General features: G+C 34.1%; 2 protein-coding genes across 2 annotated transcripts in view; one reads left to right on the top strand and one right to left on the bottom strand.

Annotated features, from left to right (window-relative positions):
* LOC130994894 (uncharacterized) overlaps positions 1–13557 on the top strand; it is a 1167164-nt gene that overhangs the window by 675965 nt on the left and 477642 nt on the right. The window lies entirely within an intron of this gene.
* LOC130994793 (protein EMBRYONIC FLOWER 1) lies at positions 4788–11022 on the bottom strand. Its single transcript, XM_057919852.1, has 8 exons — positions 10649–11022; positions 9556–9737; positions 8570–8841; positions 8377–8481; positions 8164–8271; positions 6875–8070; positions 5521–6517; positions 4788–5429 (listed from the first exon to the last, which is right to left on the bottom strand). Exons 2-8 carry the CDS (start codon positions 9720–9722, stop codon positions 5026–5028), a joined length of 3249 nt encoding a protein of 1082 aa, XP_057775835.1. The 5' UTR covers positions 9723–9737; positions 10649–11022; the 3' UTR covers positions 4788–5025.

Below are 13557 nucleotides of genomic sequence, written 5' to 3'. Positions count from 1 at the left end.
AGATAAAAAAAATTATTAAAAGAATTATAAAATGTTAGAAAGAATAAACGTGGATTGAACAAATGAGTGGCACGCCAACTTTCTCAAAATTCAATTTCTCAAAAAAGGTGAGATGACACATGTCATCATCTTATTATTGATAAAATATAAAAATTGCACCATTGAATTAAATTACAAATTCCGTATGCAAAAGAGAAAGAAATATTTTTTTATTAAAAAATTAAATTATTATAAATTATTGATAAACATAGTCTTATGTAATTGTATTTCCCTTTCTTTACGGCAAGTCGAAATTTGTAATTAAGCAAGTACTGTACATAATAAATTGGTCTTGAATTATACTTCCTCCGTCTTATTATAAATGTCTCATTATTTTTAGATACAGATATTAAAAAATATGTAATTAATAGATAAAGTGGGTTGGTAGAAATTATTTAAATATTAGATATAAAAAGATAATATTTTACCAAAAAAAAAATATATAAGACATTTATAATGAAACATCCCATTATTGTAATGGGACGAGAGAGTAACTAATAAATCTATCATGTCTTTAAGCTATCTATATATAGTAATTATTTTTTGAATTATGCTGCAATGAAAGTACTATATATAAGTATTATACTCTCTCTGTCCCGCTTCAAATGATCTAAAAAATTTGGACACAAAGATTAAGAAATGTGTGATCAATTAAGATGTAAAGTGATAGTGGGACAACTCAAAAATTAGTGTTAAATGCTTAATTTTATTTTTAAATTTGGATTGGATCATTTGAAGTGGAATAATCCAAAATAAAAATTGGATTACGTACTTGAAGTAGGACGGAGGGAATACTAACTAATGAATAAGTCTTTAGAAAAACATTCAAACGATGCTAACTTTGTGTAAGAAATGAGGTCTCATTACATTCAAATTCCTTCGCATGCATCGATCTTTCCCAAGTGAAAAAAAGAAAAAACTAACAAACAATTAATTATTTAGTCAAATTCATAACATATACATTATTGAGTTACTCACTAATACAACATACATTAATGCAAAATATATATATATATATATATATATATATATATATGTACAACATTAGTCTCTATACATATATGTAGATCATTTCAACGTGTCATTATTAAAATCGAACATCGATCAAATGAAGATCCCATAAAGCATCGTCACGTGCGTATCAAAGCATCGTCAAATTAATAATTCAAGGTATATTAAGTATTAAGCCCTAAATTAATGTTTGATACTTCAAATATTTTAATGTAATGCTGAACTTTGAATATTTGATTGTTGGAATTAATTATATATTATAAATGTGCCCATAATTCTATAAATTGTGATTTGTGATATGAAAATTGGTGGAGAAATATAATTGTTAATTGATAGAAAATTTATTTTTGTTTATCTTTAATTGTTAGATGTGATGTGAATATGTTTAGTTTTATTTTATAATTTATATTTCAATATTGAATATATGAAATGAAAAGTGAAGACTGAATCAAAAAAATTAACAGAATGGTAAAACAATTCAATGTTTAACAATTTATGTTCAAGACAATTAATGAGATCTCAATGGATCTCATACTTTTCATCTGTTGATAATGAGAATCCTTATAGTGCTAGTGTGTCTCTTTCAAATGATTCTCCTCAAAAAATTACTATGAATTTGGGTGGTTAAAATGCTAATAATGTGCCATTAGAGGATAAATAATTAATTTAATTATGATGTTGAGCTTCTTCATCATGATCCCTGAAAAAGAATTAGCATAATGGATTATCCTCCCACAAGATTCGGTTAGAAGAGTCGATTCTTAAAAACCATTGTCAATCAAAAACTCATAATTTCCTCAAAAGAACTTTAATTTGGAGCTTTGTAGCACCAATTTATTCCTTCTTGGTTTGAAAAATGCTATTAACTTGAATATAATATTGAGAAATTAAAATGTGTTTTAATTTGTTTTGTTTGCTACTTGTTCAAGAATGAAGTGAAAACTAATATGGGGAGATGCATATGTTAATAGAGGGTTTAAATCATAGAATAAACTAGATATATTCATGAAACATGTAGGTGGAGTTAATCTTGCTTATGAGAAATATGTGAATTTAAAAAGAAATGACTTTTTGTTTCTTTTAATAATGCAAATGATTTGATGCAAAGAGCATGAAATTCGCTTGAAAGCTCAATTTCTTGTGTATGTTATTTTATTGAACTTTTGAAATGGTTGAAGGCTATTTTAAATGTCACTCCCTTGATTCAAAGATATTATCAATTGTTGTGTTGAACAAATAAATAAGCGAGTTTTGGAGGAGCTTGATGATGATTACTTTGTTATATTGGCCGATAAGTCGAGTTACGTTCCGAAAAGAAATAATTAGCTTTTTGTTTGCGTTATGTTGAAGGAAAAATGAAAAATATAGTGGAGCGATTTATTGGACTTGTTCATGTTGGTATAGTACCACAACTTTGTCTCTTAGAATGACAATTATGTCTTTACTTGTTGAACATTCATTAGGTTCATCTAAGATTCGAGGGTAAAGGTAATATGAGGCTAGTAACATGAATGGGAGACTCATTTAGTTAATGTTATCTCACTTGATGTGTTTGAGAAGTACTCCCTCCGTCCACGAAAAAGTATGACACTTTTGCCATTTTGGTTGTCCAGTAAAAGTGTGGCACTTTCATTTTTTGAACATGGATCCACATTTTTTCTTTATCTTTTATCCTTACAAATACCTTTATTTACAAAAAACCACACTCAATTCAATCTCAACCACTCATTTCAAAAAATGATGGGACCTTTTCTCCACTACATAAAAATCACCACCAATTTTATTAAAACTTATGCCCACCAAAAATGTTATACTTTTGTTGGACGGATGGAGTAATTGATTTACTACTTTTTGAGAACTTGATAACTGATTCGATGAGGTAAATATTGAGTTTCACATATGTATGGGTTGCTTAAATCCATATATAGGAGTTGGCTAAAATAAAAATACTTCTTAAAATATAAAATAAGAATAATTTTCAGTCATTAGATCATCAAGATCTACGGTTGATTCATCATTTTGTTGATGAATTCATGGTCCTGAGTTCGAATATCATAGTTAGCGAAAATTTTATTTTTCGCAATTCAAACAATTACAAAACGAATTTATACGTGTTGCACATAGAATTCATATATATACATACAATTTCTCTAAGATTAAATCACAATGAGTATATCAATAATGTAAATCTATTCCTAGTTTATACTTTAAGAGTTGTTTATAGCCTAGCCCTCCCCTCTATGGAGAAGATCAAATGAAAATGGACAAATGTAGTGAGAAAAGAGAATGAATCTGTAACGTTAGATTTTCAAATCCTACGACTGATATTTATTTACAAGCGACGAAAATTTACCTGGAATCGAATTTGGGAGCAAAATTTTTATCAATTAATTGAATACCGTGATTCAATCATTACAAGTGGCTTATGCAACACTATATACTGACACATGCATTATTCTCGTTTCTCACGAAAAATAACATTCTCGCTATAACCTCACCATCTCTCTCTCTCTCTCTCTCTCTCTCTCTCTCTCTCTCTATATATATATATATATATATATATATATATATATATATATATATATAGGGGAGGGCTATTCAGAAAACTCCTCTTATACTATAAATTATAAACTAATTAAAATGTATGAATTATATGTAGAACACCTATGAATTCACTGTGTAAATGTATGAATTATGAAAATTAAATTTTTTGCTAGCTATGGGATTCGAACTCAGGACCATGAATTATTCCAACAAGGTGATGAATTAACCGTAGATCTTGATGATCCAAGGACTGAAAATGGTTCCTATTTTATAGTCTAACTTTGATTTTTATTTTAGCCTTCCCCTATATATATATATATATATATATATATATATATATATATAAAGGGAGGTCCAAATGAGAACCGAGATTTAAAACGAGAACGGAGAACCATTCTCAATCCTTGGATTATGAATATCAATGGTGAATGCATCATTTTGATGGATGGATACACCATCTGAGTTCGAATCCTGTGGAGCGATTTTTTTTTTTTACCCGAATGCAGTTAATTATACAGCGAATACAGTAACTTTACACGCCAATGCAGTGTTCTCAGTTCTCATTTTAAATTGCGGTATTCACTATAACCAACCCCTATATATATATATATATATATATATATATATATATATAATGCACGAATGATGAAAAAATTAATGTGACGCATAAATATTAGTTATATAATTTAAATATTTCACGTTCCAAATTTATTCTCATTTCTCATTTTAGAATCATTTCTCTCTCTCTATATTTTTTCATTGTATTATGCTAAGGAAGCCAGATGATTAATATGCATATCATATTCTAACAAGGAACGTAAAATCTTAATAAATAAAATAAAGCTCTATAATAATAATAATAATAGTTCTAGTTTCACTGTTTCATGTAGTTCTCTTACTTTAGTATTGTGTCCAAAAATAGACAATTACTGACTGAGCTAGGGAAACAAAAGGTAAACAAGTTTTGTGAATGTGTCCAGAAATAGACAATTGCTGAACTACACAAGTTGAAGAATCTACAATGAAACCTCCAACATAAACAAAGAAAGGCAAGCAATCAAACATAGCAGTCTCCATATATATATATATCTCACCATTTCTTGAGATCTTTCAGAGAAAGCTGACTATCTATTTATGCTTCAAAACTAAGTGCTAACAAGACAACAACAGAATTAAAAAAGAAGAGAAACACGGAACTGCAAAAGCGCAACTTTGATGTTATTTCCAGCTGATTAATGCATGAGGATATGCAAGTTTCGGAATATGGCCTGAATCTGTGTAACATGTTCTGAAATCCTGAAAAGACATATCAGCTAAATAGAAAAAACTATAGAAATCCCATTGAAAGAAAAGCACAAACTCGGGGAGGAGCGGACGGGGTGAAGTTCTTGCGCAAGAACAATGCATAAGGTTGAAAGAGGATTGCCTTGGCTATTTTCTTGGATACTCTCTCCCAGGGGCATCTTTTCTCGCCCTACCTCTCTTCAGCCCCTCCAAATTCAGACCCCCCCGGGATCTTTCCTTCAAAGAAATCCTTTTTCTTAATTTCAAATCTCTAGCTGTTATAGTATACTCATTCTTTGCATCAGGAATGCTGAAATCAGCAGGGTTCCGGTTGAGGGTGCAAAGTTCCGTTTCCACATTGCCTCTAGATGATTGGATTACAAGATTATCCGAGCTGTTCGTTTCGAAGGCTTTAATGTTTCCTCGTGGTGGAGGGTTCTGGTTGAGAGTGCAAACTTCCGTATCCACATTGCCTCTAGATGATCGGTAAGGATTATCCAAGCTGTTTGTTTCGAAGGCTTTAATGTTTCCTCGTGGTGGAGGCATGTGTCCTAAAAAAATTATGAAACATTTTCAGAAAATAAATGCCAGTAGAAGAAAACGATGCAGTAATTATCAACTGCTGAGGAAAATGATATTAACCTTGTGCATAGGGTTTTCTCTTCGAGGTTTCACCAGGAAAACGGACACCGTTGAGTAATGCAGGGAAGTCCTTATTATTGCGGCTACCTTGTGAGAAGAATGATCCGGTGATGAACGGGTCGCTCTGCTTTTCATTTACGTTAAGCCGAGGGTGGTGGTTGCAAGGAGAGAAAGGTTTATCAAGAAAACTATTCGACCCTCTTGATACGATTCCACGATCCATCAAGGACAGTAACTGCATAGCTGGAATGGTATCATTCGAATAAGCATCCATAGATCCTACAGACTTGGTGCTCGACCCAATTCTACTCTCTTTGACTGCAGAACCATCACGTGGAGCTCTTCTTGCCTCGCTCTTCATATCACTAACAGTCTTCCCCTTGTAGCTTTGGCCGGGGAACGATTGCATATCCATGCCATTATGCTGAAAAGAACAGTTCTGTTGAATATCTAGATGAAAAGGCGCATTCTTCCTCCTTGGAGGCCATAATAGATCAGCCCCTTCACTAGGTCTAGGCCCCGAATAGAGAGAATTTGAGGCTGAATACTGTGATTTCTTAGGTTGGCAAGGTTTAAATGAGCTGAAAAGCCTGAATTGGTTCTCCTCCATACTGCCTATTTCCAACTGACAATTTTTCGCCTGCGGGAAACTCAAGATTCCTTGGCGGGGTCCCGTCTCACCACTTGTAACACTAATACCACTTCTTGCATTGGCTAGAGGAAAATTGAGGACGCCAGGACGTCCATCAGCGTAGACAGGGGGAGACCCTCTAACAGAACTGTTGGTGGTAGAAGCAAGGAGATGGTTCTTCGAATTTTCAAGTGTCCTTTCACGTTGATTCTTGGCCAAAAGCTCGACTATATCCATCGGTATATCATCTGAAGTTCCGCCAGATTCTGCATTACTATGTATCTTTTGGATAGCTTGTGGCTCAGACACTCCGAATTGTCTTTTTCCGTCTCCAGCCATCTGTTTACTAGAAGAGGTGGCCATATCCTGAAGATTCAATACAAATACTAGTTAGTATAACATTAAATTTCACAAAGAAATACAACAATAATTAAAGTAGTAGGACCACAAACATCAGATACTTATACGTTAAACCCCAATCAAGTAGAATAAAAGAAAACTTTCACGTTGGTTTGTCCCAGAAAGATTAATAGCTGTCGAAATCTGAAGTATTAGCTCCCAGAAAAATGATCAATGTATCTAGCATTGTCTATATTCACCTTGCTTGTGTTGTGTGACAGTTCAGAATAAGTTTACTAATCAGGTTCTACAATTGCATTTTCAAGTCAAGTAACTTCATAGTAGAACAATCATGCAATTTATCAACACAAAAACTTAGCATACCAAATTTTTGTGTGCAGTTGAACACCGATTCTCAGAAGTTAACAACTGCTTCCATTGAGTTGAAGATGATTTCTCCGTAAATGACTCATTCAGATCCGGAATGGCCCTATGCTGACTGCCAGATATTTGGTTGTTCGAGTTTCTTTCAGCATCTGTATAGCTGTTCAGTGAAAGCTCCAACGCAACTTTCCCTTGATCGCTGCAGTCTCCCATAAAGCTCTTTCTTGGAGGCACAAGAGGTCTAAGATCAACTTCGACTTCAGGCCTCTTACTTTTGAACTTATCAGAGGTTCTATCCACATGTTTTTCAGATATTAAACCATTTAAATATGGTTCCATTTCTCCTCTCATCGCAGGAGGGACATTCTCCATATTACCACAACTAGTCTCGACTGGAGCAGAATGTTTCAGTCTCCGTAAATTTTCCAGGAACCCAGAATCTGTCATCATTGGCAAGTCTCTTATCGGGGAAGTTCCGTTGGCATTATACATCTGCCTCCTCCTTCTTCTGATTCCTCCTCTATATCTTTTGGGCTTATCTTCTGATTCATCCTTTATATCTTTTGGGTTTAGTTCCGTTGGCATTAAATTTTCCAGGAACCCAGAATCTCTCATCATTCGCAACTTTCTTCTGTTCAAGGCACTTCCGTTGATGTGCCTCCTCCTGTGTCTTCTGATTCCTCCTGTATACCTTTTGGGCTTGTTCTGTTGAGTCTTTGCACTAAGTTGCAAATCAGACTGTGCAGAGCCATCTCCTCTCGATTCTGAATCAGATAGTTCGAGAGTTCCACGCCTTTTATCTGAATCTGGAATTGGACCTTTAAATCTTTTAGCTGTACCGAGTGGATTAGATGCCTGAGGAGGTCCTCTGTCTTCTTCAGCAGCAATCTTTCTTTTCCTATGAGGACTTCTACTGACTGTTGCCACATCTGCAGACGTCTCCAACTCAGAATGATGTCGTGAATCATCTTCCTTCTCAGTAGACGTGACCTGCAACCCACTGGAAAAAGCAGACCTCATTTTAATATGTTCACTCATTGAGTTATTCTCTTCCTCCATTATATCCGCCAGAGAACGCAACTTCCGTTTTCTCCTACGTGATAATGCACAACCAGCAGCATCACTTGCGAATGATATATCATCTGGCTCATCGAATCCAACGGAAGCATTCTCAGCTATCCTTACATCAGACACATCTGAAACCCAAAAAAGAAATGGAAACCAATATATCATTCAAATCATCTAGAGATAGCAAAATGTCAAAGACGCCAATCAATTCTGCCAAACACCTGCATTGTAATCGTTTCTCTCTACAACCTGGACTGGATTAGCTTTTGTTATATGAGCATATGAAGTCTCACATTGGTCATTCCTGACATCTGTTTTATCTTTGCTGCCTGCAGAAATATTCTGGGTGTCAAGGATCTGAAAAGGACTAAAATAGCGTCTGCAGCTTTAAAACTTGTACTTTGTGTAGTCTTATGTAATAAATTATAGCCTACTTGTGGTAGCTTTATGATCCTCGCACTGTGGATCGCCATTTTTCATATTGTTACTTGGATCGTTGTCTTCCCCATCTATAGACTCCCTTAAAACATGCCCATCACCTGCAAAGCAGAATAGTAAATACACAAAACAGATGCCAGAAGAATATGCCAGACGGAATATACCTAATTTGAGGTTGCATGTATGTACCTATACTTCTTCTGCTATGTGAGAACAAAACTTCCTTTTCTCGATCAAAATGCTGACAAGAACTTGTGCCAGCATCACTCCTGTCTGCAAGCACAATTTCTAGTCCAGTGCTCTCAGCAGCAAAGTCTGGGACACAGGTTGAACACTGCCACCATCTGAATTTGGGAACAGATAGTGGAGGTAGATTATCGACCAAATCATCATTTACACCTTGTGAAGAAAAGGGCAAACACGTCTTCGAGTCTTTTTTCCGCATTCCAGCAACAAAGCCACTGCATCCACAGATTCAGTTACTATCCCTTAATTGATAAACTACTACAATGTCTAACAAATGTATACTATTTTAGTATATAACCAATACAAGAAATGCAAATCAGTAGCCAACGCAGCAAGTATAAACCAATGAGAGTGTTAATCCACCCGTCTTTGTAATGAATGTCTATATTGTTAGATCACATCTAGAAAGAACAAGAAACTTCTAAAAGCTATAATGTGGAAATATCATATGACTATACATGGCGAATTAGAAATATGACGTTTCCTCCGGAAGCGTTTACAGCACAAATCACACAACACAAATACTTTTACATGCTTGCTTGAAAGTTGTAAGAAAAGATGCTCTAACATCAGTACATCACATTCACAAAAGAAACAAGTTATCCATATATGCTTTAATTCACCACAAGAAGATGCAACATCCATGAAATTTTTAAACTGCAGATAATATCATCTTTCAGCATGCAATATATATCTCCTTCATTGTCCACCATCCAACAACAATTCGTTGATCCGAGATATAGAATGTCTCAGAAAGGATGACACTACCACACTAACATCCTTAAACACATACATTCTCCCACATAAAATATCATGCAACCAGAAAAGGTTTACAAAAGTAATAAATCCCTCAATGCCAATGGAGAAATTAATGACCAGGTGATAGCATTACAAAAAGCAGTTTAAGATGTAGTAAAGAAAAGACTTACCGTATTGAAAAATGCTCGTGCAACGGTGACTCAATCTCTTCCATGGCACAACTGAGGTCTATAGCTATAGAGTTAATCTGAACGAGTGATCCTAAAGACTTTGAGGCAGAAACAGGAGAATCATTTCTCCACAGACTTTCTTCCACAGCCACAATACTCTTATCCATTTCAAAATAAATAACCTAAAACCATCATACCAGAAGAACAATGAACTAATAGCCTGCAATCGCAACTTGAAAGCTCGAAGCACAAATACCAACTCAGCAAAAGGCATGCAACAGATGGAACTAAGATTATATACATCACATGCGATATAAAAACTGAAGTGAATATCTGAAGTTCGTTAGTGATGATGTAGAATCAATCCACAAACACGTAGATGCAAACACCAAAGATGAAAGAAGAAACCAAATCTCAGCACGAAGCAACAGTAGCATGTAATGCTGCAAGTATTTAGGCATTTTACCGACCAAATATAGAAACCCTAATTCACAAATCAAAGTAAACACGAAGCTAAATCCAGTCAAAGGTTAGTAGTATTCGAGCACGTTACATTTAAAGAACAGCTAAACTTACCAAATAGTAAGCAAAACGAGTAGGAAAATAAAGAAATAAAGGTAAAGCAATTCTAGGGTTTTCTTTAGGGGGAAAAAAGATGCTGATTTGATTGCTCACCACAACAGTGAAATCAAAGATGCATCGACGGCTCAGAAATTAACTCGAAAACCGCACAATTCTTGCAACCGTAATCAAACAAAATCAAAGCAACCCAAAATAAATCTCATCGCACTAACTCGAAATTAGGGTTTAACGAAAAAACGGAACGATGGCCTATCCACTAAACCAGCTCAATCAGCAAGGAATCAGTTTAAAACCAGCATAAAATAACGATAATGTGAAGATGAATTGAACCGGAAATAAAAAAGGAAATAAAATAAACCGACGCCATAGAAATAAATGGAAAGACCCACTTCAGATAAAGAGATATTTCAAAAATCAAAAAATCAGCTCGAAGTCAGCTAGGACCAAGTACGGAGCAAGAAAAAAAAGGAAAAATTAAACTCAAACAGTAGCACAAATTCGAGGAACTAACCTTAATCTGAATCGAATGAAAAATAAATAGAAATCAGATCAAAAAACCACCGCTGATTAATCGACCCAGAAAAATCCGTCCACGGCTCAGCGAGAAGCAATCTTCCTTAGATCGAGGAGGAGCTGGCGATTTCATCTCTATGATTTTCTCGAAGCGATTCGGCGGGAGCCCCCCGCGGATTGGACTTGGAAAGAAATGGAGGAGTGCTCGTTCGAGTTTCTTCTTTTCTTTTTTTTTTTTTTAGGTCTGAAAAAATTCGGAGGAAATGTTTTTATTTTTACAGAGAGAGAGAAAGTTAGAGAGAGATAGATAGAGATAAAATGAAGACAAAGGAGGTTAGAGAGAGAGAGAGAGAGTGCGCAAATTTTTAATGTCAGTTTACTGTCGACACATACGAAGTTTATAGTATTTATACTCTTTTTGTCGTTGTATGCATGTGTACTAGTGAGAGAGAGGGAGGGGAGGAGAGAGAGAGGGCTTGGGCCAATGGGAGCTTGCCAGCGTGGCGCCGTGGTGGGATTGCTTATCACCATCGCACTATGCCGTTTCCGGAAACCCTAGCCAGACGAGGGCTGGAGCGTGGGGAGCACGCGCCGCTTTTGTAGGGTGGTTGAGGAGCGACCGTCGTGTCAACGGATCGTCCACGCACTTCGGCGCGATCCCATTGGTGCGTGGGGGCGACGCGCGGGGGCGCGGGATTGGGGGGGGCGTGCGGAGAGGGGTTTTTTGAGAGAGAGAGAAAAAAAGAGAACCCTAAATTTGTGTGGTAATAAAGAAGGGAGGTAAAGGTGGGGATAACCCTAAAAGGGTGAGGCAATTTCAATTGGGGGAGTAATTTATTTACCAAAATATTTGTATAAATATTGAATGGGAATTAAATGTAGTTAGGTTTCAAAAAGAATATTTTTAGGGTTCTAACCTTTTAGTTGCTTTCTATTTTATTTAGCGTGGGAAAAGTTGGGAGATTAAATGCATGAATTGAATAAGGATTTTCCGTTGTATTTCGTGTGAGAAAATATATGTTATTGATTAAATCCGATCTATTAATTGTAAATAGGGTAAATATTAGTATTCTCTTATCAATTATATATATTAATATATTATATAAGAAATATGTCTTCTTCTTCTTTTCTTGTATTTTTTTCTGCCCTTTGAGTAAAGAATTACACGCATCAATGATCATGGGCCCCACGTAATGTGGATTCATGTAAATAATATTTTTTGCACATACCAAGAATATTTGGAGGGAAGTGAGTAAATGAAAATTGTGTTTATTTCATGAGTTTTTCGAAATTGCATGAGAGCGGAGGCCATTTATAGATGTCACTAGATGAGGCTTTTTGTGTGCGGGTGTAAATTTAATTTCATATATTTATCATATAGTATCATTGATCACCTTCAAAGTGCATGTACTAGCGTTGAAAAAACAATCTACACATCAAATATATATAAAGTATGCTATTTATCTGGATTTTTTTATTAGTGGCTTTATAGATGGTAATCTCTCTTAACATTTAATTTATGCAAATTTGAAATTTTTAGTTATTTAATTTTTTTTAAGCAAGTTATTTAAAATTATTTGCAATATAAGGTATTACGACACACGCACAAATAGGTCCAAATGAGAACCCTTATTTAAAATGAGAAGAAAGAAACATATTTATATGTATATTGATGAATGAATGCAACACTTATGTTCGAAATAATTAAGAAAATATAGTTAATCGAATATATAAAAAATATTTAAAAGCTAAAACTAATTAACCATATTTAAAATAATTAAGAAAATATCGTGATAAACAGAAATAACTAATTATGCCGTATGTATAGATTTGAAATACGATCTCTTCTACATATGTTGCTTCATTCTCCCTTTATATATCCATTAAACTCTTTATAAATATTGGCATGTCTTAAGTCAATATTAAGTATAACTAATATTTATCGCTCATTATTATAAAAAAATTCATGTGATCACATGTTTATACAAAATGAACATTCATTCACACATTATGTGAATGAAGAATGCATTAATTGAATCTTATTTTCCCTCTGTCCCACAAATATACCCTACTTGCCATTCTCATTTCTCACGCTGTCACAATTGTATCTAGCTAATTAATATATAATAGTAAAATTACATAAGATTTTCCTACCATCCCTATAAATAAAGGATTTTCAATTTTCGACGAATATTAACTATGAGAATTGCAATATTAAGTAAAAGAAGATTTAATGTACAACTTATTATTAGGTAAGCCGTAAGTGCACTATATATAATTTTAGACGGTCCTAAAAAATATAAACATTTATTATTATTATAAAACGTACATTTATATGTTCCACCCAATTAATTATTTTACATATATATATTGACCTTCATATAATCTGAGTGCATATGCATGTGTGGAATATATATATAAGCTAATACTTTAATAATCATTGTAGCCTAAAATTAGAGGAAAAAACAATAAATTAACGTTTGAAAGCTCATTTTCATTCAATGAATTTCCAACGGATATATATTAACCAATGGGCAAAATCGTGCTCTTAAAGTAGCTCTAAAAAATGTCTCTTAAAACAAATAAAGTCAACAAAACCCTACGCAGCTATACATATATAGTCTAAATTTAGAAAGTGATTACTTTTTTTTTCTTTTCCTTTCTTCTATACTAAAAAAATGCGACTTTGAAGTTTGAACTATTAATTTCATAATATTGTTTGCCTAAACTACGTGTAACAAAATAATTTTCCAAAACAAATTTAGAACTTTGATTCAGATCGCGTCATCGCGATCAAATTGACGTCTAAAATATTCTAGTTATATACATAAATATTTCTTGTAATAACATTCGGACATGCGTGTCTACAACAAAAATTCTTCCCTGCAATTCTAAAATATGATTATC

Source organism: Salvia miltiorrhiza, chromosome 7 (assembly GCF_028751815.1).
Source record: "Salvia miltiorrhiza cultivar Shanhuang (shh) chromosome 7, IMPLAD_Smil_shh, whole genome shotgun sequence".
Classification (NCBI taxonomy): Eukaryota; Viridiplantae; Streptophyta; class Magnoliopsida; order Lamiales; family Lamiaceae; genus Salvia; species Salvia miltiorrhiza.
The sequence above is the reverse complement of the archived record's forward strand: the minus strand, read 5'-3'. Positions and strand labels throughout refer to the sequence as shown.

Excerpts from the sequence above, each read along its gene's own strand:
- LOC130994793 (XM_057919852.1), bottom strand. The coding sequence starts at position 9,722 with ATGGATAAGAGTATTGTGGCTGTGGAAGAAAGTCTGTGGAGAAATGAT. Across the intron at positions 8,272-8,376 it reads GGATCATAAAGCTACCACAA|GCAGCAAAGATAAAACAGAT; the intron begins GTAGGCTATAAT and ends ATATTTCTGCAG. Across the intron at positions 5,430-5,520 it reads GAGAAAACCCTATGCACAAG|GACACATGCCTCCACCACGA; the intron begins GTTAATATCATT and ends TAATTTTTTTAG.